We start from the raw sequence: 27,592 nt of genomic DNA, 5'->3' as shown, positions 1-27,592 counted from the left end.
CTCCTTCACTGTGTGCCTTGCCACACTATGTTACTATGTAATGAACATGTTCTCCATGCACGGCACATTTTTCATCCCTCCTTGACGCAGCGCTCACACCATGTTCTTTCCGTTGTCGGTTTTCATGGTTCCGATTTTGAGCTGTTGAGGAGAAAACCAGGATTCGATTTCTTGATGAAGGATGCGGAGCAGTTCCTCCCCTGTGTGACGCCGTTTGCCCATGTAAACTAGGTGCAGAACAGCATGACAACGCCGTGCCCTGCACATGTGGTATGCTGGTGTGGCATTGTGAATTGTCCTCCCTCAGTGGAGGCTGAAGACACGGTGGATGAGGAGGAGGCAGAGGCGGACATTGTTGCAGGAACAACGGCATGAAAACGTGGAGGCAGAAGCAGCAGCATCTGGCCACGTTGCTGGTGTGGATGGGCAGGAACCATATTTACCCAGTGGTCCACAAAGGACATATATTGTCCTTGACCTTAGTTACATCTCCACACGTTGGCGCTGCCATGCACTATGGCAGACACCAACAGGCTCAAGGACTGGCTCACCTTCTGTTCTACATATTCGTGCAGGGCTGGTACTGCCTTTTTGGCAAAGAAATGACGACTTGGGACTGACCACTGTGGCTCAGCACAAGCCATTAGTTCTCTGAAAGGTCCAGAGACCACCACTTGGAAAGGGAGGAGCTGCATCACCAGCAACTTGGCCAGGAGCACGTTCAGCTTCTGCGCCGTTGGATGAGTGCACGCATACTGTTGTCTCTTGGCAATCACTTCGGTTGTCGATTGCTGACGGAATGACTGATGAGGAGTAGGAGGAGGAGCAGGAGCATCAGGACCAGCAGATGATAGGAAGGACAGACAGCTCCCTTTGGCTGAGGTGGTGGAACCTTGACTGCATGAAATTTGGTGCGTGCCACTGGGAGATGCAGCGGATGCTGCAGCAGGCTGGACCACCATATCGGAGCCATAGTTCTCCCAGGCCACTTGATGGCGACGCTGCAAGTGTTGACGCAGGGCCATGATGCCAAAATTGGCACTCTGGCCATTATTCACCTTCTTCCCAAAAACCCAGCAAATGGCCATGTTCACCTCCTCCAGTGGCCTAAGAAAAATTTGCCACACTGCCAAGTATGGTATTTTCCCACCAACATTCCTCGCTGACTGCCTGCTACCGCTGCCTCCGTAAACCCTTCGCCACTACTTCCCGGGCCGGTAGGCTCCTGCAAAGCAGGTGGTCTACCCCGGGCACTTTTGGCTCCCAACCTCCCACTGCTGCCACCCTGCTGACTCCCAGCCACGCTGCCACCCTGCTGGCTAAGCCGCTGCTTTACGCGCAAGTTGCCACCCTCTTCTCCTGATGATGAAGCCCCTTCTTCACCCGGCTCCCAAGTGCGATCGGCTACATCCTCATCATCATCCTCTATTGTTTGCACGTCACTGATGTCCCCCTCAACGGTCTCAGGGCCAGGAGCCTGACCGCTAGCAACACCTGCTCCCATGCGACTCTCCTCATCACTACTTGCCCACCTACAAGAGAAAGAGGCAGATGTCTCCTCCAGATCTTGGCTGGGCAGTAGCTGCTTACTCTCTAGTCCTCTAGTAGCTCGTCCTCGCTGAAAAGTGGAGCCGAGCCTATGGCATATAATACTTCTCACGCTGAGGGAACTGAAAATGACAGAGGAAGGTTCTGGACAGGTGGGGGCACAGGGCCTGCTCCCTGGCCATGCCAACTAAGCGTCGTGTCAGAGGAACTCACCGACTCTTGGTTTAGGGTGTCTGATGTCACTTGCGATGAAGTCGAAGACCGAGTCAACCATTCAAGCACCACTTGGTTGCTAGTCAAGGCGTGACTGTTAGATGAAACCGGGAGCTCAGGCCTCTCGCTGTGACTCCTGCTGCCACCCTCCCTTCTTCCGCTGCTTGCAACAGAAACATTTCCCTTTGAAGGGCCTGTCACCTGTCTGTCTGACATACTGTATGATAAAAGAATTAAATTAAAATAATACCCCCCAAAAAAGACTGTAGTACAATGTTACTTCACCAATGAATGGCAGTTAAGACATACATATTTTTTTCTGATTAATAAACTCCCCCACCACCCAAAAATATATATATATATAACTCAATTCACTGCAGAACGGCAATTAAGACATATTATTTTTTCTATTTCTACACCCCAAAAAAAAAAAATATAACAATCACAATTCACATAAATAGCTGTAGTACAATGTAACTTCACCGCTGGATGCCAATTATGACATATATTTTCTCCTTTTTTCCCCCCTATTTCTACACTCTAAAAAAGAAATATAACAATCACAATTCACTGCAGAACGGGTGATGGGACATACTGTATGTATATTTTCTTTTTCGACACCACTTAAATGGCTGTAGTACAATGTAACTTCACCACTGAATGCCAATTATGACATATATTTTCTCCTTTTTTTCCTATTTCTACACCCGAAAAAGAAATATAACAATCACAATTCACTGCAGAACGGGTGATGGGACGTACATATATTTTCTTTTTCTATATCTCGTAAATGGCTGTAGTACAATGTAACTTCACTGCCGAACGGCATTTAGGACATATATATTTTTCCTATTAATAAACCCCCCAAAAAAGTAAAGCAATGTAAAATGAACGCAGAAAACAGCTAAAAGGACGTACGTATCTATCTTATTAATGCACCCCGTAAATGGCTGTAGTACAATGCAACTTCATCTCTGAATGGCAATTATGAATATGGATTTTTCCCATTTTTTTCCTAATAATAACCCCCCAAAAAGTAAAACAATGTAAAATCAACGCAGAAAGGCTAATAGGATGTACGTATCTTTCCTATTAATACACCCGTAAATGGCTGTATCACAGAACTTGATGAAAACCGGGAGCTCAGGCCTCTCGCTGCGACTCCTGCTGCCACCCTCCCTTCTTCCGCTGCTTGCAACAGAAACATTTCCCTTTGAAGGGCCTGTCACCTAATAGGATGTACGTATCTTTCCTATTAATACACCCATAAATGGCTGTATCACAGAACTTGCACCCCAATCACAAGCAAGGTTTGCTGGAATTAGTGATGTATCATATAGTGCAAACAACCTAAAAGCTATTTGGATCCCCAAAAAGTGCAGCAAGGTATAATAGAATCACTCCTATTGCACTGTTCTCCTTTTATAGCGTGGATGATACCTCCCTATCCTTTCCCTACACCTTGACTAATCTTTCCCTGAACTTGTAAATAGTTTTTTTTAGCACAATGAAGTCTTTCCTAGCACTGTCCCTAGCGCCTGCCGATATCTCTCTCTGCACTAAGCGCACTGGAAAATAGCAGAATCCAAAATGGCTGAGCGTATTATATATATATACACACATATACAGTGGAGGAAATAATTATTTGACCCCTCACTGATTTTGTAAGTTTGTCCAATGACAAAGAAATGAAAAGTCTCAGAACAGTATCATTTCAATGGTAGGTTTATTGTAACAGTGGCAGATAGCACATCAAAAGGAAAATCGAAAAAATAACTTTAAATAAAAGATAGCAACTGATTTGCATTTCATTGAGTGAAATAAGTATTTGAACCCCTACCAACCATTAAGAGTTCTGGCTCCCACAGAGTGGTTAGACACTTCTACTCAATTAGTCACCCTCATTAAGGACACCTGTCTTAACTAGTCACCTGTATAAAAGACACCTGTCCACAGAATCAATCAATCAAGCAGACTCCAAACTCTCCAACATGGGAAAGACCAAAGAGCTGTCCAAGGATGTCAGAGACAAAATTGTAGACCTGCACAAGGCTGGAATGGGCTACAAAACCATTAGCAAGAAGCTGGGAGAGAAGGTGACAACTGTTGGTGCGATTGTTCGAAAATGGAAGGAGCACAAAATGACCATCAATCGACCTCGCTCTGGGGCTCCACGCAAGATCTCACCTCGTGGGGTGTCAATGGTTCTGAGAAAGGTGAAAAAGCATCCTAGAACTACACGGGAGGAGTTAGTTAATGACCTCAAATTAGCAGGGACCACAGTCACCAAGAAAACCATTGGAAACACATTACACCGCAATGGATTAAAATCCTGCAGGGCTCGCAAGGTCCCCCTGCTCAGGAAGGCACATGTGCAGGCCCGTCTGAAGTTTGCCAATGAACACCTGAATGATTCAGAGAGTGACTGGGAGAAGGTGCTGTGGTCTGATGAGACCAAAATAGAGCTCTTTGGCATTAACTCAACTCGCTGTGTTTGGAGGAAGAAAAATGCTGCCTATGACCCCCAAAACACCGTCCCCACCGTCAAGCATGGGGGTGGAAACATTTTGCTTTGGGGGTGTTTTTCTGCTAAGGGCACAGGACAACTTATTCGCATAAACGGGAAAATGGACGGAGCCATGTATCGTGAAATCCTGAGCGACAACCTCCTTCCCTCTGCCAGGAAACTGAAAATGGGTCGTGGATGGGTGTTCCAGCACGACAATGACCCAAAACATACAGCAAAGGCAACAAAGGAGTGGCTCAAGAAGAAGCACATTAAGGTCATGGAGTGGCCTAGTCAGTCTCCGGACCTTAATCCAATCGAAAACCTATGGAGGGAGCTCAAGCTCAGAGTTGCACAGAGACAGCCTCGAAACCTTAGGGATTTAGAGATGATCTGCAAAGAGGAGTGGACCAACATTCCTCCTAAAATGTGCGCAAACTTGGTCATCAATTACAAGAAACGTTTGACCTCTGTGCTTGCAAACAAGGGTTTTTCCACCAAGTATTAAGTCTTTTTTTGTTAGAGGGTTCAAATACTTATTTCACTCAATGAAATGCAAATCAGTTGCTATCTTTTATTTAAAGTTATTTTTTCGATTTTCCTTTTGATGTGCTATCTGCCACTGTTACAATAAACCTACCATTGAAATGATACTGTTCTGAGACTTTTCATTTCTTTGTCATTGGACAAACTTACAAAATCAGTGAGGGGTCAAATAATTATTTCCTCCACTGTATATTTATATTTCTGCAACCATATTTCAGTCCTATGTTAACTGATCATACAGTCACACTAACTTCTACTAAATGTACTGTATGTTGCCGAAAAAGTGAGCAGGTACAAGGAAGTATGACTGCAGATTAAAGCTACTGTATGTACAATATTTTTTTTTTTTGCAGATTGCAACCATTCATTGTATAGATTTGCATAGAAACAGAAAACTAGAAATGGTAGATTTTTATTGAATAGCATTTGAACAATTTCCTCAGTGTGAGGGATTAGTAATATACCCCAGTGTAGTGGCATATTAAGAATTTTTTGTTAAATCTAACAGTTTGCAACATATTCTAATTACTTAATAGTGTGAAAAACTACACGAAGCCTAGACATAAAAATAGCAGCAAATCAATGATGACGTCACTGTGCCTGGCCAGCGTGACGTCATCACATTGATGCGCGCAAGATTTGGCAAATTTTTTCAATCAAGTTGGCTGCGAAGGCCTAATTAAACCCTAAGATGCCTCAATATGACTGTCAGATGTCACGATCAGCGTTGAACGCAGCACCTGAGGGGTTCAATGACGTGAGCTTGCACACAATGGGAAAAAGTGTCGGCCTCTCTGGTAGTCTGGACCAAGGGAGGTCACAAAGGCCGGTGCTTTTTCCTATAGTGTGCAAACACGGCTATCACTTATGGATTGCAGGGTGGTCGTAACCACAGAAACAAGTAGTGTATAATGTGATGGAAAAATGAATCCAGGCAGCAAAGGAAGCACTATGGACAATCACAATACATTAGTAAGTGGCTTATATTAACTTTCTCTACATAATGAATGCTACTGATGAAGTAACACAGCCCCTTTAAAACAACTGTGCTATACAGAGCTGGGTAAGATTATAAAAATGAAAAATGACTACTTCTAGGGGAATGATGGCATTCTCTGTGGAGCATTTAGGTACATTTGGCTGCTTTTCTGATGTCTTCAGACATTTGGAGGACCCATTTCATTTTAACACAATTGTATCTTCCAAAAAAAATATTGCTATTTATGGGACCTGAGATTTGGATCTCTACTGTGGACAGTTTATAAGAGATGGATTAAGTTACAGTGTACTTGTTTTTCTGATCCAGTTGCCTGTTATTGTTTAATTTAGGTTAATTTAGACATACATATAACTTAAGTTCACAGCTTTACATAGTAATATTTTTTATTACAAGATTTTCTTACCTCACCATAGTTAATAGTATTATTGTAAATCCTCATTTCTGGATATACATTTTCCAGGTACCATTTGAAACTACGACACTGCAGTTTATGTCGAAGAGCCAGTCTTTCAGTAACATCACCAAAGTCCACCCCAGGGTTCTTTTAAGAGAAAATAAGACCAGATATCAGGTTTCTGTTTTATACTGCAGTTAGTTATTGTAGCAACACTATACAAAAATTGCTGTATGTTTATGCACCACTAGCAGAAGGACACGGCTTCGCACAGGCATATTTCATCTACTGTATTTAATTTAATATTTGTGTGTGTCATTAAAAGATATCAACAGTATCCCCATAACAGTGACCTCTACAGCACCCTGCCCCTGTAACAGTGAACTCCACAGTCCCCTATCCCTTAACAGTGCCCCCCCCCCCCCCACAGTGCCCCACCACTTTAAAATGTGACCTCAACAGCAGCCCAACCTTAACTTTGACCTTCACAGCAGCCTGCTCCTTTAACAGTAAGTTTCACAGGTCCCCGCTCCCTTGACAGTGACCTCCTCAAAGGCCCGCCCACCTAAACGGTGACCTCCACAGTAACCCGCTCTCTTAACAGTGACCTCACAGTACCCTGCTGCCTTAACAGTGACCTCCACAGTGGCCTGCCCCCTTAACAGTAACATCCACAGTGAATGCCTCTTTAACAGTGACCTCCACAGTGCCCGCCCCTTTAACAGTGACTTCCACAGTGCCTTGCCCCTTTAATGCTAGGGCTACACGACGATACATTTGTCTCAACAATTTTTATAATGATAGGCTATGGTGCAACACCATAGACTATCATTATAAAAAAATTTGCGCAACACATGTAGCAATGTAGTTGTGCCCTATGTGTCATGCGACAACATGTTGTCGTGTAGCCCTAGCCTAAAGCTAACCTACAGCAGTGAAGAAAATGACTGTGTTGTTATGGAAACCTGGAGTAAAACTGTGTGTATGTGGAGACTAAGGGCGTGTGAGCTTCTATTGGCTGATAATGGGACATGTGACCATGTGTATGGCAGTTGGGATATAAAGAGAAAGACTTGCAGGCTTGCATTGGCTAATGCAGGTAATTTTTTGGGAATATCTCAGGAACGGTACGTCCTAGAGAGCTGTGACCCCCACAAGATTTCCTTCCAGATAGCAAGGGATGTGTATGCCAAGTTTCGTTGAAATCGATGGTTGTGTTTTTGAGTGATCGCAGAACATACACACACACATATATACGTCCTTCTTTATATACACTGAATAAAAATATAAATGCAACACTTTCGGTTTTGCTCCCATTTTGCATGAGCTGAACTCAAAGATCTGAAACAATTTCTACATACACAAAAGACCCATTACTCTTAAATACTGTTAACAAATATGTCTAAATCTGTGTTAGTGAGCACTTCTCCTCTGCCAAGATAATCTATCCCACCTCACAAGTGTGGCATATCAAGGTGCTGATACCACTTTGAAATATGCACACCTTTGCCTTACTGGGGGTTTCAAAAAACCAGTCAGTATCTGCTGTGGCCGCCATTTTCCTCACCAGTGCAATACACTGTCTGCCATCTGCCCTGAACAGTGAAAACCGGGACTCATCTGTGAACAGAACGCCTCTCCAACGTGCCGGACGCCATTGAATGTGAGCATTTGCCCACTCAAGTCGGTTACTTTTTTTATTTTTATTAGTTTTTATTACTGATGTTTCACAGAACAAAGAATGATTGTACAATTTCTTGGTAACAAAGAATAAAGCAGTTACAAAGATAGTCACAGAATCCGTCAGTTTGTGCAGAAATTATTTGGTTATGCAAACCGATTGTTGATGCAGCTGTCTGCGTGGCTGGTCTCAGACGATGGAAGTGAACATGATGGATGTGGAGGTCCTGGGCTAGTGTGGTTACACGTGGTCTGCGATTGAGAGGCCGGTTGGATGCACTCCCAAATTCTCTGAAATGCCTTTGGAGATGGCTTATGGTAGAGAAATGAACATTCATTGCATGGGCAACAGCTCTGGTAGATATTCCTGCAGTCAGTATGCCAATTGCACGATCCCTCAAATATTGCGACATCTGTAGCATTGTGCTATGTGATCAAACTGCACATTTCAGAGTGGACTCTTATTGTGGGCAGTCTAAGGCTTACCTGTGCAATATTCATGCTGTCTAATCAGCACCTTGATATGCCATACCTGTGAGGTGGGCTGGATTATCTCGGCAAAGGAGAAGTGCTCACTAACACAGATTTAGACAGATTTGTGAACAATATTTGAGAGTAATGGGTCTTTGTGTATGTAGAAAATGTTTCAGATCTTTCAGTTTAGCTTATGCAAAATGGGAGCAAAACCAAAAGTGTTGCGTCTATATTTTTGGTCAGTGTGTATAGATTTAAAAAAAAAACGACAGAATGACCAGCAGTGTAATACTGAAATCTAAGGTGCCTTGCCTTACAAGATTCCAAAGCACAACACATTTAGGCAAATCAAATATTGATCATTTTGTTTTGTTCCATTTTTACTTGGTAAGGGTGTTATTTATTCATGTACAGAGTGCAAATGCCACGCATCTGTTATGTGGGACATATCACACATCTAAATTTACACTTTCCCTGCCAGGTTTTATTTCTAGTACTAGCTTTTGCATGGATTGGTTTGATTTTTATTAATAATATATGTAAGTACACACAAGAAACACATTGTATGCTCCCAAGACATTGAAATGAGGGATGTTTTGCTGATTGCTGTGTAATATGGAACCTCATGTTTAAGACACTACATGTAAGTAAAAAGTGATATGCCTGTAGTTGCATTTACCAAGATCTGCTCTAAAGTATTATTATTATTATTATTATTATTATTTATTTTAAAGCATCATTAATTCCATGGCACTGTATATCAAGATGGGGTTACACAATTTCAAAATATAATAAACAGACTATTAACAGACTTTTACAGAGCGGTAGAGGACCCTGCCCGCAAGAGCTTACAATCTATAAGTGAAAGGGAGAACACAGTAGGTGAGGGTGTAGGCTGCTCATATGACTGTGTGGTGGCAGCATGCTATTACAAGTGGTAGGCTTTCCTGAAAAGTTGGGTTTTCCAGGTTACTCTTGAAGGTTTGGATGTTGGGGGAGAGTCCAATGTGACACGAGGCACGTGACAAATCTTGTAGTCGATTGTGTGACGAACAGATGAGAGGAGAACAGTTGAGGAGGTCCGGTGAGGATCGGAGATTATGTGGGGATGCATCGAGAAAGCAGGTCAGAGATATAAGTATTTTTTCAGGTCATATACTCTAATATGTGGGTATATCTTTGGGCATTAGATTTATTAACCATAGCTTGTATAAAAAAAAAGCCTCTCTCATTAAGACATGGCTGGACACATTACTTTATGACAGGTGCTATTAGGGTGCTGCCACAATAGAGATGCAATAACCCCTTCCTAACCAGCACTGCACATGTATGGTGCTGGTTGAGTCTTTAAAGTTAGAGCCTGCTCGCAAGCACAGCAGGGACCATAGCCAGGGCCGGCAAACTAAGCAATTGCCCAGGGCCCCCTGCTTCAGTCGGGTTGGGGAAAACTCTGTACTGTTATTGAAGAGTTGGGAGTCCCTCCTCTGACTCCATATATGGTATGAACATGAAGGGGGTATCCACAAGCATTGTCAGTATGCTTGGGGACACCCTGTGCATTTAAGTCTTATTTAGCTTTTATTTTTGAAATGTTTTTGTCCTGATTCAAACTCACAACCATCTATATTAAAGGCAAGTAGAGCTCAATGTTAAACTGTCACAAAAAAATCTCAGTAGTTGTCATGTATTAGGTATTCATATACAGCAGAAGTATCATTTTATTTTTTATTTTTTATAGTAATTGTAAAAAAAATGTATGGCACAAATAAATATAGAATTACAAAAAAAAAATACTGTATTTTTTGCCCTATAAGACGCACCGGCCCATAAGACGCACCTAGGTTTTAGAGGGTGACAATAAGAAAAAAATATTTTTCATTAGATCTCAGATCAGGCCAGCTCCAGACACCCAATGTTAATCCGACCTCATCTGACAGCCCCAATCAGACCCCCAATGTTAATAAGCCCCTTAACCACTTCACATCTGGGCGATTTGCCCCCTTCCTGACCAGGCCTAATTTAGCAAATCTGACATATCTCCCTTTTCGTGGTAATAACTTTGGAACGCTTTTACCTATCCAAGCCATTCAGAGATTGTTTTCTCGTGACACATTGTACTTCATGCTAGTCATAAATTTGAGTCAATATTTTTCACCTTTACTTATGAAAAAATCTCAAATTTTTAAAAAAAATTGAAAAATTCGCAATTTTCAAAATTTTTATTTCTCTGCTTTTAAAACAGAAAGTGATACCTCATAAAATATTTATTACTTAACATTCCCCATATATCTACTTTATGTTGGCATCATTTTGGAAATGTACGCTTATTAGGACGGTGAGCGCTGTGTATACATCGATCTAGAAGGCAGGTACACTTGGGCACTGTCCCTGCCTTCTCTAAGGGTTGCCCTGCTGTCACTGACAGCGGGCAACCCGATCTGCAGCTGCACGATTAGCGTGCAGCTGCAGTTTCTGAATGGACGTTCAGGAACGTCCATTCAGAAATAGAGAACCACCTCCCTGACGTTTTTAGTCTATGGGCGGACGGGAGGTGGTTAATCAGACCTCAGATCAGAACCCCAATGTTGATAAGACCTCAGATCAGATCCCCATGCCTCAGTTCAGCCCCCAATGCCATTTATGAGCCCCCATTATGAGCCCCCATGCCATTTATGAGCCCCAATAAGCCCCCATACCAGTTATGAGCCCCCATTATTAGCCCCATGCCAGTTATGAGCCCCCCATGCCATTTATGAGCCCCCAGTGCCATTTTTATATGCCTCCAGTGCCATTTATTATGCCCAGTGCAATTTATTATGCCTTCAGTGCCAATTATTATGCCCCCAGTGCCATTTATTAGGCCCCCAGTATGAGCCCCAGTGCCACACAGCAAATAAAAAATAAAAAAACACTTCCCTCTCCTGGATGCTGCCGCTCCTCACCTCCAGTGCGCTCTGTCTTCTTCCTGCTGTCGGCTGTGCTGTGACTCAACGCGGACAGCATGAAGTCACAGCGCGCACTCACGCTATGCGCAGCATTCACAGCTGACAGCCAAGGACCAGAAAGTGGTGAGTACAGAGCCTTCACCGCTTCCCAGTCCTCTGGTACTAATGAGCGCATTAGTATTCGCCCCACAAGACACAGGGGCATTTTCTCACACTTTTGGGGGAAAAATGCATCTTATGGGGTGAAAAATACAGTATATAAATTATACTTCTGATATATATGAATGCATACTGCATAGGAAACTAGTACAGAGGTTTTTGGCCATAATATATTTTCAGCAGTTTAACATGGAAATCTATAGCTCAGTGGTTAAGGTTTTTGCCTTTAATGTAGATGGTTGTGAGTTTAAATCCAGACAGAAACATATAAAAAATAGAGGCTAAATAAACAGTGTGAAAACCGAGATTTTATTGAAAATAAAATTGAGTAAAACATAAAATATGATCAAATAACATGTGTGTTAATCCATGCCAACCTTTTTCGTTTGTGTAAACAGTATTTTTTGTTGGAAAAGGTGGCAACCCTAACAGCACACCCGCCACCCCCCTCCACCCCCACTCAGGACCTCTATAGGCCCGCTCACTGCAGCAAGCATAGCCTTAGTCAGTGTTATAAACGTCAGGACTCACTTTGCAAAAAACTTTTTTTCCTTTCCATTTTAATTATGTCTACGGAGATGTGTGTGGGGCTCATTGTTTACAGGACGATCTGTTGTTTTTGGCAATACCATTTTGGGGATGTGTATGACTTTTTTTTATGCCATTTACCATATGGGCTAACTTTTTTAATATTGTATTATATATATTGCGGAAATGTCCATAATATGTTTTTGTTGTTGTTTATTTTTATTTTAGGGAAGGGGGGGGGGGGTGATTTGAATTGAATTTTAAATATTTTCAAAATTGTTTTTACTTCTTTTTTTCTTTTTGTTAGATCCCAAAGTGGACCACAATTTTCAATCATCAGATTGCAACTTATACAGAATAATGCTTCATTATTCTTTATAGAAATCACTGTATCACAGTTCAGTGCTGCCACCTAGTGGCCTGAACTGGGATATGCTAATAATGAGCCTTGAAGCCTAGTACAGGGTGCGGCTCATTTTTAGAAAAGGGTGCTTTCAAGAATTTCTGATGGGAGAAAGCGTGCCTGAACAGGAAGCCCGCTCTTCCAGTTTTTAACACTCTCAGATGCCGTGGTGACATTTGATCATAGCATCTGAGTGGTTAAATGTCCAGGTCAGCATTACTGAAAATTGTGGACATTGGCCTCAGGTACCTGTTGTATGAAACAGCAGGCACCCAGTTGCAATAGCACCCGCTCCACTGCATAGCGGGCACCATCTTTAAAGACCCAACATGTGCTGTACATTTACGGCGGATGTCGTAAAGGGGTTAATGGTCACATGACCAAATGTGTATAGGACAGAGCTTTCTTTCTGCATGGACACTGGAGCTTTGTATAGGTACTTTGGGAGAGAGGGGTTGTGTGTGCCTACAAGCGGCCAGGTGAGGGAGGGTAAATGTGTGAGGGAGGGAGGGAAAATAATAATGATTGGGTCCTCATCCCGATCGTCACCTAGAAACTATATGTGAAAATCGCAACACATCCGCATTTGCTTGCGGACGCTTTCGATTTTCATGCAGCCCAATTCACTTCTATCCTGTGCAAAATACTGTGTAATAGACCTCTGTGGACAGTTTAATTATTTACACCATACCTCCTGTGTAAATTGTGCGCATCCTAAAATATCAGTGACATCCAGTGCAGTTTTTCCATAGACGGTGTCCCCTGCGGACAGTTAAATTATCTGCGCCACATCTCCTGTTTAAAGTGTGCTCATCCTTAAAATATCAATGACATCCAGTGCAGTTTTTCCGTAGACGGTGTCACCAGCAGACAGTTAAATTATCAACGCCACACCTCCTGTTTAAAGTGTGTGCAGCTCTAAAATATTATTGACATCCAGTGCACCTGACCAGGCCCACATCTGCTATGTAACGTGTGCGTTTCTAAAATTGTTCTGTGACATAAAATTTTATTTTTCTATATACGGTGTCCGCTTCTGACAGTGACCCAGGTCAAAATTTACAAATCTGACATGTATCACTTTATATTGTAATAGCTTTGGAACACTTTTATTTATCCAAGCCATTCTGAGATTGTTTTCTCGTGACATATTGTACTTCATGATAGTCAAAAATTTGAGTCAATGTATTTCACCTTTATTTATGAAAAAATCTCAAATTTACCAAAAATTTTGAAAAATTCTAAATGTTCTAAATTTCAATTTCTCTGCTTCTAAAACAGAAAGTCATACCTAATAAAATATTTATTACTTAACATTTCCCATATGTCTACTTTATGTTGGCATCATTTTGGAAATGTCATTTTATTTTTTTAGGATGTTAGAAGGCTTAGAAGTTTAGAAGCAATTCTTAAAATTTTTAAGAAAATTTCCAAAACCCACTTTTTAAGGACCAGTTCAGATCTAAAGTCACTTTGTGGGGCTTACAAAGTGGAAACCCTTCATAAATGACCCCATTGTAGAAACTGCACCACTCAAGTTACTCAAAACTGATTTTACAAACTTTGTTAACCCTTTAGGTGTTCCACAAGAATTAAAGGAAAATGGAGATAAAATTTCTAAATTTCACTTTTTTGTCAGATTTTCCATTTTATTACATTCTTTTCTTTAACACATTGAGGGTTAACAGCCAAACAAAACTCAATATTTATTACCCTGATTCTGCGGTTTACAGAAACACCCCACATGTGGTCGTAAACTGATGTAAGGACGCACGGCAGGGCGCAGAAGGAAAGGAACGCTGTATGGTTTTTGGAAGGCAGATTTTGCTGGACTGGTTTTAGATGCCATTTAAAGCCCCCCTGATGCACCCATACAGTAGAAACTCCCAAAAAGTGACCCTATTTTGGAACCTAGGGGATAAGGTGCCAGTTTTATTGGTACTATTTTGGGGTACACATGATTTTTAATTCCTCTATATAAAGTTTTTTGTGAGGCAAGGTAACCGAAAAAATTGGCACCGTTTTCTTTTTTTTTTTTTTTACAAGATTCATCTGACAGGGTAGATCATGTGCTATTTTTATAGAGCAGGTTGTTACGGACGCAATGATATGTCTATTTTCTTGTTTCTAGTTTTTTTTGTTTCAGTTTTACATAATGAAGCATTTTTGAAAAAGAAATTATGTTTTTGTGTGTCCATTTTCTGTACGCCATATGTTTTTTATTTTTCTGCCGATCGTCTTGTGCAGGTTTTTTTTACAGAAAGAGTTGAGGATTTTATTGGTATCATTTTTGGGTACATAGGATTTTTTGATCATTCATTATTACACTTTATGGGGCAAGGTGACCAAAAAATTGGCTGTTTTGGAACAGTTTTAATTTATTTATTTTTACAGCGTTTGTCTGAGGGGTTGGGTCATGTGACAGTTTTATAGAGCAGATCGTTATGGATGTGGCAATACCTAATATGTATACTTTTTTTTATTTAAGTTTTACACAATAATAGCATTTCTGAAACCAAAAAAATGATGTTTTAGTGTCTCCATAGTCTGAGAGCCATAGCTGTTTTATTTTTTGGGCGATTGTCTTAAATAGGGTATCATTTTTTGCGGGGTGAGGTGATGGTTTGATTGGTACTATTTTGGGGGTCATAAGCCTTTTTGATCGCTTGCTGTTGCACTTTTTGTGATGTAAGGTGACAAAAATGGCTTTTTTGGCACAGTTTATTTTTTTTTACGGTGTTCATCTGAGGGGTTAGGTCATGTGATATTTTTATCGAGCAGGTTATTACGGATGTGGCAATACCTAATATGTACACTTTTTTTATTTAAAATTATGTTTTAGTGTCTCAATGTTCTAAGAACTATAGTTTTTTTCAGCGATTTTCTTATGTAGGGTCACATTTTTTGCGTGATGAGGTGATGGTTTTATTGGTACCCTTTTGTTTGATATACACCTTTTTGATCGCTTGCTGTTGCACTTTTTGTGATGTAAGGTGACAAAAATGGCTTTTTTTACACAGTTTTTATTTTTTTATGGTGTTTATCGTACAGGGTCTATCTTGTGATATATTAATAGAGACGGACGTGGTGATGCCTAATATGTGTATTTTTTTTATTTTTTATAGGAAAAGGCAATTTTTTTTTATTTTTTTTTTACTTTTATTATTTTCACTTTTTTTTTTTAGCAAGTCCCTCTTGGATCATGAAGATCCAGTGGGGCTGATGGCTGTACTATACTTTGCAATGCTCTTGCATTGCAAAGTATAATACTATCAGATACCCTGTAGGTGCAAAGCATCCGGTTGCCATGGCAACCATCGAGTGCTGTCATCGCAGCGCGGCAGCCACGATGGTGGAGAGAGGGAGCCCCCTGCCTCTATTAACCCCATGGATTCCACTGCCCCCTCTCTCTATTAACCCCATGGATGCCGCTGTCTACTGCATAGACTAACCAATCGGATCGATTGCCGGCAAGGGGCCACTCTGATTGGTCCCTTGCCGGCATTACTGAACTGTATGCTGTCCATGACAGCAGCAGGGCAGGGGCAGAAGCTTTAATCCAAGCGCTTTTCAGCGCTTGGATTAAAGAACTGGCTTGACGTTTATAGACATGAAAGCTGCACGGGGCATGTGCCAATATCACGTATATAAACGGATTGCAGTCGGGAAGGGGTTAAATAAAGGTAAAATATATTGACTAAAATTTATGACTGTCATGAAGTACAATGTGTCACGAGAAAGCAATCTGTGAATGGTTTGGACAAGTAAGTGTTCCAAAGTTATTACCACATAAAGTGATATATGTCAGATTTGCAAAATTAGGCCTGGTCAGGAAGGGGGCAAATGGCCCGGATGTGAAGTTATAAAGCCATACTCCTTTCCCACTTCATCTGTTATTTTGTAAACCACAGGCGTTTGACCAGTAACCTACTGTAGAGGTTAGCAAAATTAAGTATATGATTGTGGAATCGGAAGATCAGGGGAAGAAAAGGAATCTATGGGTATGACAACACATTACAGTCGTGACCCATGGTGACAGCCAATTAGGCCACAGCTGCCCTTCATTTAACTAATAAAGACCGCACTGTATAGCCTGTCATCATTGTTAATGGCTGCACTGTATTATTTCATAACAATAGAGACTTACTATAGGCAGTTGTGGCCTAATTGATCACGCGATACTCGACCACAGCTGGCTGCGAACTGAACCCTTTGCATCCCTTATGTCTTGGGCTAGAGATCTTGTACTATTGGTAAACACTCATTCATTAGGTAGAGTTAGGTTTTAAGATGTCAATGAGATGTTCATAGTCACAGCCCATATACAAACCTTATTCAAAGTACACAACTGTAAAATAAGCTTATTGATAGTTTCCAGATCCTGATTAGTATGATTCATGGAGTAAAAAGGAACAGAAAAATGTTGAAAACAACAAACTATATGTATTGAAAATATGCTAGATGCAAATAAAAATGCAAATGATGCAAAATAAATATGCTGGTTACATTTGTGGACTTTTAGGCAATGTTAAACAATACATCTCATTAGTTTAAAGTATCCATGAGTTATACATTGTATACAGAAAGAAGCCTAAAAAGGTTTTCTGGAAACAATTTAAAATGGCCCCCAGTAACCTGTCCTAGAATGTGAGCAGGGCTGGTTACCTGCCTAGAGGGTTGAGGGCTCATTACACTGTGCTCTGGCACTAGAGCATACTATTTGTGAGCGTTCCTGTGAGGCTGCTCAGCCATGATGGCATATCGTAGGTAGGATTACAACATGGCTCCGCCCCCTCACACCCCTACTCAACTCTGGAAGTGGAGGCAACCAGCCCTGCTCAAATTCTAGGACAGGTATCTGGGAGCCATTTTAAATCTTTCCTAGATAACCCCTTTAAGGAGAATGTGTCACCATCAGATAGTGACAAATATCCTTTTTTCTATTATTATTTTTTTATTTCTTTCTCACTGTGGATTTTTTTTATTCTATTTCCTGAGCATGATTTTGGGGGCTGCCATCTTGCCTGAGCTGTTAATAGAATTTAGAGATATGCTTTATAGCAGCCACATGGGACACAGACAGAATAGTCTGTTGGGAACCTCGTTAACATCTATGGGAGAGTTTTCTAGGCATGCACTGTGACTTGTGCAAAGGTCATTGTTGTATCCATCACCTATTGTAAATGGTGGATCCTGTGTTATCTATATAAAGGTGATATCTGTCATTCTAAACCTGTCTGTGATGACAATGAGATGACTACTCAACTACATATCATACAATTGCCACACATACTGCTATGGCATCTAACAACAAATAAAAGTTGTCTGGTTAAAACAAAACTGCATTTTGGATTACAGGCCCCTTTAGGTTGGATTATTGCTTTTGGTCCTATCATGTAGCAAAAAAATAAATACAAAATAAGATAAAATAAAAGATCTAATGATGATTAAACCACTTATCTATGAACAACATATAACTTACTGTCATTGGTATGTTCCATGCCATATAAACATGGGACTTGAACTCATCCATCCAGACCTCTGCAGCACGTAGGGCGTTACGCTTTGCATAGTAATCAATGTCATTATTATAAGGCTTCTTTGTGCGTTCAATATGGGCAACTCTTGAGCAAGGCAAAACTTCCATACTTCCCCCACACTGCCAAACCTAGAAAACAGATATCAAGAAAATGAGAACTTTGAGATTATCTTATCATTATCTGTAGTCTTAAAGGGGTTTTCTAAACTCCCCTTTGTTAACAGCTGAAAACAGATGTCAAGAAAATAAACTTTAAAATTATCTTATAATAATAACATAAAGAGATGTGTATCATGTTTCAGTGCTCCCTGTTTGTTTTTGGTGCTGTAACAATGATGTCCCTGACTAAACCATATCATTGCTTCAGTCAAGCACTGACCTAAGTGCTCACACGGCGTAAGAAAAATTGGAAAGCAATCTATGAACGCCAAGAAAAACATAGGTGCATGCCTGATGGTGGGCTTGGCCCAATTTACCCATCCAGAGTCAATTAAGAATAATTAAATATCGAGGCAGTACTCTATGTAGGTGAACAACGTAAATCCAGTAGTCATGTTTTATCTAATACTAACCCCTTTCAAACATGTATTAGCTGAAATGTTGCTACTCGCTGCTGCCACCATCTTTTCGTCTCATTGTTGATTGACATGAGGTAGTCAGAAATGTCATGGCTGCCAAGAGACTGCTACTGCAGTGATGATTTCCTTGACTACCTTACATGACAGCTGATGCCAATGATTAGCTGTAGAAATCATATGGGGAAGTGAGATTAATAGATTGGAAGCACCATAGCAGTTCGGCTAGAACAAAAGGAGCATACAGGTGAGTAATTATACAAGGTGCATGAGGCCTTAGTTGGTAGAGATGAGTTCTTCAAAATGGCTGATTCGCTGAATTTTACAAAAAATTTACTTTGTGACACAAGGAATGGACATTAGACCAATGGAAATCTGTGTTTTGGTCTGATGAGTCTAAATTTGAGATCTTTGGTTCCAACCACCGTGTCTTTGTGCGACGCAGAAAAGGTAAACGAATGGACTCTACATGCCTGGTTCCCACCGTGAAGCATGGAGGAGGAGATGTGATGGTGTGGGAGTGCTTTGCTCGTGACACTGTTGGGGATTTATTCAAAATTGAAGGCATACTGAACCAGCATGGCTACCACAGCATCTTGCAGCAGCATGCTATTCCATCCAGTTTGCATTTAGTTGGACCATCATTTATTTTTCAACAGGACAATGACCCCAAACACACCTCCAGGCTGTGTAAGAGCTATTTGACCATGAAGGAGAGTGATGGGGTGCTGCGCCAGATGACCTGGCCTTCACCGTCACCGGACCTGAACCCAATCGAGATGGTTTGGGGTGAGCTGGACCGCAGAGTGAAGGCAAAAGGGCCAACAAGTGCTAAGCATCTCTGGGAACTCCTTCAAGACTGTTGGAAGACCATTTCAGGTGACTACCTCTTGAAGCTCATCAAGAGAATGCCAAGAGTGTGCAAAGCAGTAATCAAAGCAAAAGGGGGCTACATTGAAGAACCTAGAATATGACACATTTTCAGTTGTTTCACACTTGTTTGTTATGTATATAATTCCACATGTGTTAATTCATAGTTTTGATGCCTTCAGTGTGAATCTACAATTTTCATAGTCATGAAAATAAAGTAAACTCTTTGAATGAGAAGGTGTGTCCAAACTTTTGGTCTGTACTGTATATATTCACACACTAACTGTCTATCCAATGTGGAAAGCACAGAGCACAGTAATGAAACTGCTCTCTCTCTCTCTCTCTCTCTCTCAGAACGCCATAAAACTGCAGAAAATGGCTGCTGGGGAGTTTCTTATATCGTAAGGGGTAGGCAACTTTCCTATTGGCTGCTAGGGATGTTGCTAAGCTCAGACAAAGACATTTCAGCCTTCCCATTGGCCCACAAGGAAGAAGCAGGGAGGGATCATGGGCTCAGATTTAAAAAAATCTAGAATATTCGAAAATACAATATATATAACTATATTCTAAATATTTGCGAATTCTCAAAGTGCCGACATTCGCGATTAATATTTGCAATTCGAATACTCGCGCCCAACATTATATTCAACCCCTTTCAAGTTCTTTAACACCAATAAAGTATTCATATTTACAAAGTGACTGCAGAATGTATGGCTATGGATGGCAGCAGAAGATGGTAACATACAGCCTCTTTAAAAACACACTGCACTGTTGGATTTTTATTTTATTTTTTATAACAAATGATCAAAAATTATGATTTTTTGGGTGGGAGATATTTTTTTTCTGTCTTCTGACCTATACATTTTGATAGCCATCATTTTGAATGATCAAAGGGAGGAATCAGAAAGTTTTGGATTTGCTGAAATGGGATTTTGTGGGGGGGATATTGGTAACAAATTTGATTAGTGTAGAATTAATATGCTCATCAAGTTAACGTTTTCTGACTCCATATATTTACATGCTGCAGCAGAGGAACAGAGAAGTAAAAACACAGCAATCCTATATAATTGTTGAGACATCAATCAGTTAGAAGAGCAAATAGAGGAGACACTTGCAAAGAACGTGCATCAGGGGCCGCATTTGCATTAAGTTCTTGTAGTGATGCCCCAAGCACAAAGCAAACTGAAGTTATCATCAAAAGAGCATTCAGAACTTCCACCTACAGCCGCCTCCCTCCCTGCTGGAAGCCCACTCTGTACGACAGAGAACTCTAGGCGTCTCCCGCAGCTCAGAGATTAGCACAAACTTGTTAAATCAAAACATCAACATTAAAAACAACATGCAGTTTATCTGCTAGTAAATTGCCAGCAAACAAAGAATAATGATTTTCTCATAGTAGAGGAATTGCATGGAGGTAATCGGTAAGTCAAGTGCTTTGTTAACAGTGGAGCTATTTATACAGGTAGGTATGTATCCATACAATCGACTTCAGCAGAGCTTTTAAGAATCAAATACAATTCAAAATGTTCATAAGTTCTTGAATTTAAAAAACGTATTATTTGAAAATGCAGCAGACTAAAGCTCAGAATGGAGCTGAGAAGATTGATATCGTTTTATGGGTAAATATTCAGTCGAATTTGTAATTTCATCCATTAATACTAAGCTCTGCTCTTTCTGAAAAATCACTGAAATAAAGTGGCCTAAATGGGAGAAAATGCTCAAAAACCCCAAACACTGTGGCGTGTTTATAACCGGGGGAGCAATTCCTCCGCATGTGAATCATTGCTAACGGCAATCCCCAGCAAAAATGCATACATTGGAGGATGTCAGCAGCGGACCACATGTACCACAAAGGCACCCTACACAAGATGGGATAATGTGTGGATGCGAATATAAAAATTGCCAAGGTTGTCGGGTGCATATCATTGTGCTGCACCTTTCGCAGTGATTTATGTATTTTTATATTCGCATCCATACATTATCCCATATTGTATAGGATGCCATTGTGGTGCATGTGGTCCACTGCTGACATCCTCTATTGTATGCATTTTTGCTGGGGATTGCCGTTAGCAATGGATCACATGCGGAGGAACTGCTCCCCCGGTTATAAACATGCCACAGTGTTTGGGGTTTTTGAGCATTTTCTCCCATTTAGGCCACTTTATTTCAGTCTTTTTTCTTGATATGTTTAGAATGTGCCATTGCGTACTGCTGGTGGCATTCTGTTGCATCTGGTAGCATGTGTCACATGGCCTGTTATAGGTGGGACTCACAGCCTCATCTCCCCCCACTGCCTGAGTGATCGCACTATGGAGGTATGTGGGAGCTTGGCTGTAAGTTGCATCTTAGCACCTCTCGGACCGTGTTCACACACCGTGGGTAGTCTAGTGGTAGGAACCCAAGCCACACTTAGATACCTTGACGGTGGTGCAAAAGGGCTCCAATGTGTTCCTGACAGGAATACATTGGCTAAAGTCTCAGTTCTTAACACGAGCTTGAGGGATTAGCCAGTGTTGTCGGTTGCATATTATTGTGGTGCACCTTTCACAGTGATTTCTGCTCTTTCTGAGCACAATAGACAGTCTTATCACTGATTGATCGCCTGTGTGTGTGTATACAGGGAATGCTATCAGTCTGAGACAGCCCCTGTGTACAGTTGAGCTCAGAAAGAACTGAAATTTCAATATATGAATTGCAAGTTTCACTGAATCTTTTCCCATAAAACTATATATCAATCTGCACAGTTCCTCCTGCTGCCTGCACATTGCATTTTGTGGGGACTGGTTCTCTTTAAGAAGGTATGTACTATATTACACATTACATAATTTTTTTTCTAACTTGTATATTTGTGGTGATTGCTTGAAATAAGTCAGCTGTTGTTAATTGGCTAGAAATCTGCAGGCATCAGTCCATAAGACAGATGTCATCTGAAATGTCTAAGCCATGTTGCCTTGAGAATACCGTTAATGTATGAAATTTGGTGCCCTCCATTCATATGTGTGTCTTCCTAAAGCTGGCTCACAGCACACCCCAGGCATATTTGCTACCACTGTGCATGAAATAAAAGAGGCAGTGACACTGTCATTGACCAGTACTGATACAACGCTTGTTGGCGATGGAAATTTTTCGTAATGATTTTTCTTAAGAACTTCTCACTTCAGCAAATGGAATTTATCATATAGACAAAATTAATACAAGACACTTACTAATGTACTGTGATTGTCCATATGACCTCCTTTGCTGGCTAAATCAATTTTTCGGTCACAGTATGTACATTTCTTGTATCCAGAGATAACAGCAGTGTCGGACAGGGGTGCCTAGGGCCCACCAGTAAAATGTATTTTGGGGGCCCACCATACGGATACATTCAATTATTACCTGCTCACACAGCAGCAAGATGCTACCAGATTAAATATGGGGGTCCCTGCAGCAACTTTAAGAAGGTAGGTCCTGGGGAGAAGAGGACACTGGCTAGCTTTCCTCTATACCTAGAAGTCATCTCAGCTATTTAATCGTGTCTATAATAATAAACTGGGGAGTTTCCTATTTTTTTTTATATAAACATAGACTGCTTGAGGTGCTGTACAGTGAGTATATGTATGTAGTGCAGTAAGTCTACTGTGTTATGTGCCACTTGTGCAGGGGCTGAAGACTAGGGGCCCACCTTGCTCAGGGGCCCACCGGGGATTCACCTGTACCCTTGTGGCCCAGACAGAGCCTGGATTATGGCTAATGCTGCAATTCAAAGATGTCTTCAAAGATATCTGTTACAAACTCAGCAGACACAGGTCTTGGATATAAGAAGTAGTGTTGAGCAGAGCGAAGCATTTGAACCGGAATTCGGCCCAAAGTTTAGGAAAACTGTGAGGTATTATATACTGTAAACTGTGGGGTGTTATACTGCATACTGTGGAGTGTTGGGCATTTTACGCTAGGAGGGGCTGGAGGTGTTATACTATATATGTAGCATTGTTTTCTTTAATATTTGCTTGAAAAAAAATACATGGGGAGGCACGAAAAAGGGGGGGGGGGGCTAGCCAGAGCAAATGGCGTTTCTGGGTCCGCTTGGGAGATCCGTTTCAGGGTTCTCACAAGTGGTGCCAAACGGATCAGTTCAGCCCCAATCGGATCCATCCTGACTTACAATGTAAGTCAATGGGGACTGATCAGTTTTCACAGACACATTATGGTCCAATTGAAAACTGATCCATCCCCCATTTACTTTCAACGTAAGTCAGGACGGATCTGTTTTGACTTAGACTTTTTTTTTTTTAAAGAATAATACAAACAGATCTGTTCTGATTGGATAAAAGCGTTTGCATTATCGGTGCGGATCCGTCTGTACAGATACAAGAAGGATCCGCACCAACGCGAGTGTGAAAGTAGCCTAATCTGCACCCTAATTCATGTCGAATTTGTAACATCTTCCTACCGTTGAGACTTCTGGTCAATTTTAATTATTGTAAAGATCTGTTTGAAGGGAAAGTCAGTCCTCTCGACACTCAGATGGTATTCTTATATGCAAAACCATGATTCCAGAATTTGGAACCGTTAGACCGCCTTCTTCTAGCTATACTTTATGCCTACTATATATCTAATATACCTATCATTCTGTGAGATAATTTACTGCTCATACTGAAATTGAGCATCCGATCGTGAAGAAAATAAAACCATTTTATAATAAAAAACAATATGAATATTCATCAGTAGGTAATGGAATTCAGTGTGTCTTTGTCACTGTCACCCAGCCAAGTACACTGTAGACCAGACCAGTTATTAAAAAGAGATCAAGTATTGTACACAATGACACCAGAGATTCTGTCTTCTCACCTTGCACAAAAAATGTCACTTATGGATGAAACTGCTGGTTGGTAACACGGATGTTCCTGAATTTCACTGCACCAAAGGGAGGTTTTTAGCATCCCTTTCACACACCTACACAGTCCCATAGGGCTATGACAGAAAAGGCAGGTTGTAATAAGAGCTGGCAAGGAATTCTGATTTAATTTGTCTAAAAATATTCATGACAAGAGCCACTTACCCTGCGTGCAGATATTAAGAGGCAGCAAGCTTATTACAATGTCTATTCCTGGCAAGAGCTTGCTTCACTTAAGACACTCAGCCTAGGCAAGTGTGCAACGTTAACCCCTTGACCGCTGTGTCAGCTATTCTGGACATAGCTCTTTCATGCACCTCATTATTAGTAATATATAAGGACGAGTGAACTTATTGAAATTCGTTTCATGTCGAATTTGTCGAATTAAAAATAAAATAAAATGTGTCTGAATTTATTTATTGCAAATCAAAGTTGCTCCAATTGGTACAGTGGATATAGAAAAGTCTACACACCCCTGTTGGGTTTCTGTGCTGTAAAAAAGTGAGACAAAGATAAATCAATTCAGAACTTTTTCCACCTTTAATGTGACTTATAAACTGTACCACTCAATTGAAAAACAAACTGAAAACTTTTAGGTGGAGGGAATAAAAAAAATTAAAAAATAACTGGGGATGTAGCTGTGTTCAGAATTAAGCAATAACATTCAAATCATGTTAAATAGGAGTCAGCATACACCTGCCATCATTTAAAGTGCCTCTGATTAACCCCCAATAAAGTTCAGCTGCACTAGTTGGCCTTTCCTGAAATTTTCTTAGTCGCATCCAACAGCAAAAGCCATGGTCCACAGAGAGCTTCCAAAGCATCAGAGGGATCTCATTGTTAAAAGGTATCAGTCAGGAGAAGGGTACAAAAGAGTTTCCAAGGCATTAGATATACCATGGGACACAGTGAAGACAGTCATCATCAAGTGGAGAAAATATGGCACAACAGTGACAATACCAAGAACTGGATGTCCCTCAAAAATTGATGAAAAGACGGGAAGAAAACTGGTCTGGGAAGCTATCAAGAGGCCTACAGCAACATTAAAGGAGCTGCAGGAATATCTGGCAAGTACTGGCTGTGTGGTACATGTGACAACAATCTCCTGTATTTTTCATATGTCTGGGCTATGGGGTAGAGTGTCGAGACAAAAGCATTTTCTTACGAAGAAAAGCATCCAAGCCAGGCTACATTTTGCAAAAACACATCTGAAGTCTCCTAAAAGAATGTGGGAAAAGGTGTTATGGTCTGATGAAACCAAGGTTGAACTTTTTGGCCATAATTCCAAAAGATATGTTTGGCGCAAAAACAAAATTGCACATCAACAAAAGAACACCATACCCACAGTGAAGCATGGTGGTGGCAGCATCATGCTTTGGGGCTGTTTTTCTTCAGCTGGAACTGGGGCCTTAGTTAAGCTAGAGGGAATTATGAACAGTTCCACATACCAGTCAATATTGGCACAAAACCTTCAGGCTTCTGCTAGAAAGCTGAACATGAATGAAACATTCATCTTTCAGCACGACAACGACCCAAATCATACATCCAAATCAACAAAGGAATGGCTTCACCAGAAGAGGATTAAAGTTTTGGAATGGCCCAGCCAGAGCCCAGACCTGAATCCAATTGAAAATCTGTGGGGTGATTTGAAGAGGGCTGTGCATAGGAGATGCCCTCGCAATCTGACAGATTTGGAGTGTTTTTTCAAAGAAGAGTCAAAATGTGCCATGCTGATAGACTCATACCCAAAAAGACTGAGTGCTGTAATAAAATCAAAAGATGCTTCAGCAAAGTATTACTATAAGGGTGTGCACACTTATGCAACCATATTTTTTTTAAATGTATTTTTCCCCTCTACCTAAAAGATTTCAGTTTGTTTTTCAATTGAGTTGTACAGTTAAAGGTTCTGAAATAATTTATCTTTGTCTCATTTTTATACAGCACAGAAACCTGACATTTAACCCCTTAAGGACATAGAACGTACCGGTACGCCCTATTTCCCGAGTCCTTAAGGACCAAGGACGTACCGGTACGTCCTAACTTTAAATCGGGATTCCGGCGCGCCAGGGGTTAATCTGAACAGGATGCCGGCTGAAATCATCCGTTGATGCGATGTCAGCCGTTTAACCCTTTCCATACAGCGGTCCGTACGGACCGCTGTATGGAAAAGGTTAACAGCACAGCGAGCTCCCTCCCTCTCTAATCGGGGGGCTGCTGTGCCTTTGCAGCCCCCCGATGGAGAGGGAGAGAGCCCCCAGGCAGCCCCCCGAAGCCCCGTTTTCACCCTTCCCCGTCTGCAAAGTTGTGGCAGACGGGGAAGGTTCCCATGGCAACAGGATGCCTGCTCAGGCGTCCTGCTGTCCATGGTGCTGAACAGATCTATGCTAAAAGCATAGATCTGTTCAGTGTAAGTAAAATACAGTACAGAACCATATAGGGTTCTGTACTGTATTTTACAGACATCAGACCCACTGGATCTTCAAGAACCAAGTGGGTCTGGGTCAAAAAAAATGTAAAAAAGTTAAGATAAAAAAAAACACATTTATCACTGAATAAAAATAAAAAATACACTACACATATTAGGTATCGCCGCGTCCATAACGACCTGATCTATAAAACGGTCATGTTACTTTCCCCGCACGGTGAACGCCATAAAAATTAAAAAATAAAAACTATGAGAAAATTGAAATTTTGCCCACCTTACTTCCCAAAAAAGGTAATAAAAGTGATCAAAAAAGTCGCATGTACGCCAAAATAGTACCAATCAAACCGTCATCTCATCCCGCAAAAATTGAGACCCTACTCAAGATAATCGCCCAAAAACTGAAAAAACTATGGCTCTTAGACTATGGAAACACTAAAACATGATTTTTTTTTTGTTTCAAAAATAAAATCATTGTGTAAAACTTACATAAATAAAAATAAAGTATACATCTTAGGTATCGCCGCATCCGTATCGACCGGCTCTATAAAAATATCACATGACCTAACCCCTCAGGTGACCACCGTAAAAAAAAAAAAAGGTGTAAAAAAAGCAATTTTTTTGCCATCTTACTTCACAAAAAGTGTAATAGCAAGCGATCAAAAAGTCATATGCACCCCAAAATAGTGCAAATCAAACCGTTATCTCATCCCGCAAAACATTAGACCCTACTCAAGATAATTGCCCAAAAATTGAAAAAACTATGGCTCTTAGACTATGGAGACACTAAACAATTTTTTGGTTTTAAAAATAAAGTTATTGTATAAAACCTACATAAATAAAAAAAATTGTATACATATTAGGTATCGCCGCGTCCGTCACAACCTGCTCTATAAAATTACAACATGATCTAA

At 40.9% G+C, this 27,592-nt stretch overlaps 1 protein-coding gene across 1 annotated transcript in view; it reads right to left on the bottom strand.

Annotated features, from left to right (window-relative positions):
* Positions 1-27,592, bottom strand: part of GALNT9 (polypeptide N-acetylgalactosaminyltransferase 9) — a 589,226-nt gene that overhangs the window by 173,456 nt on the left and 388,178 nt on the right. The window contains exons 7-8 of the mRNA XM_044281849.1: positions 17,879-18,064; positions 6,217-6,354 (exon numbers count right to left, since the gene is read on the bottom strand). Coding sequence (XP_044137784.1) covers positions 6,217-6,354; positions 17,879-18,064 — 324 coding nt within the window. The remainder of the gene's footprint in view (positions 1-6,216; positions 6,355-17,878; positions 18,065-27,592) is intronic.

The sequence above is a fragment of the Bufo gargarizans genome, chromosome 1 (assembly GCF_014858855.1).
Source record: "Bufo gargarizans isolate SCDJY-AF-19 chromosome 1, ASM1485885v1, whole genome shotgun sequence".
Lineage (NCBI taxonomy): Eukaryota > Metazoa > Chordata > Amphibia > Anura > Bufonidae > Bufo > Bufo gargarizans.
Note: the sequence above shows the minus strand (reverse complement) of the source record. Positions and strands in the feature narration are given on the sequence as shown.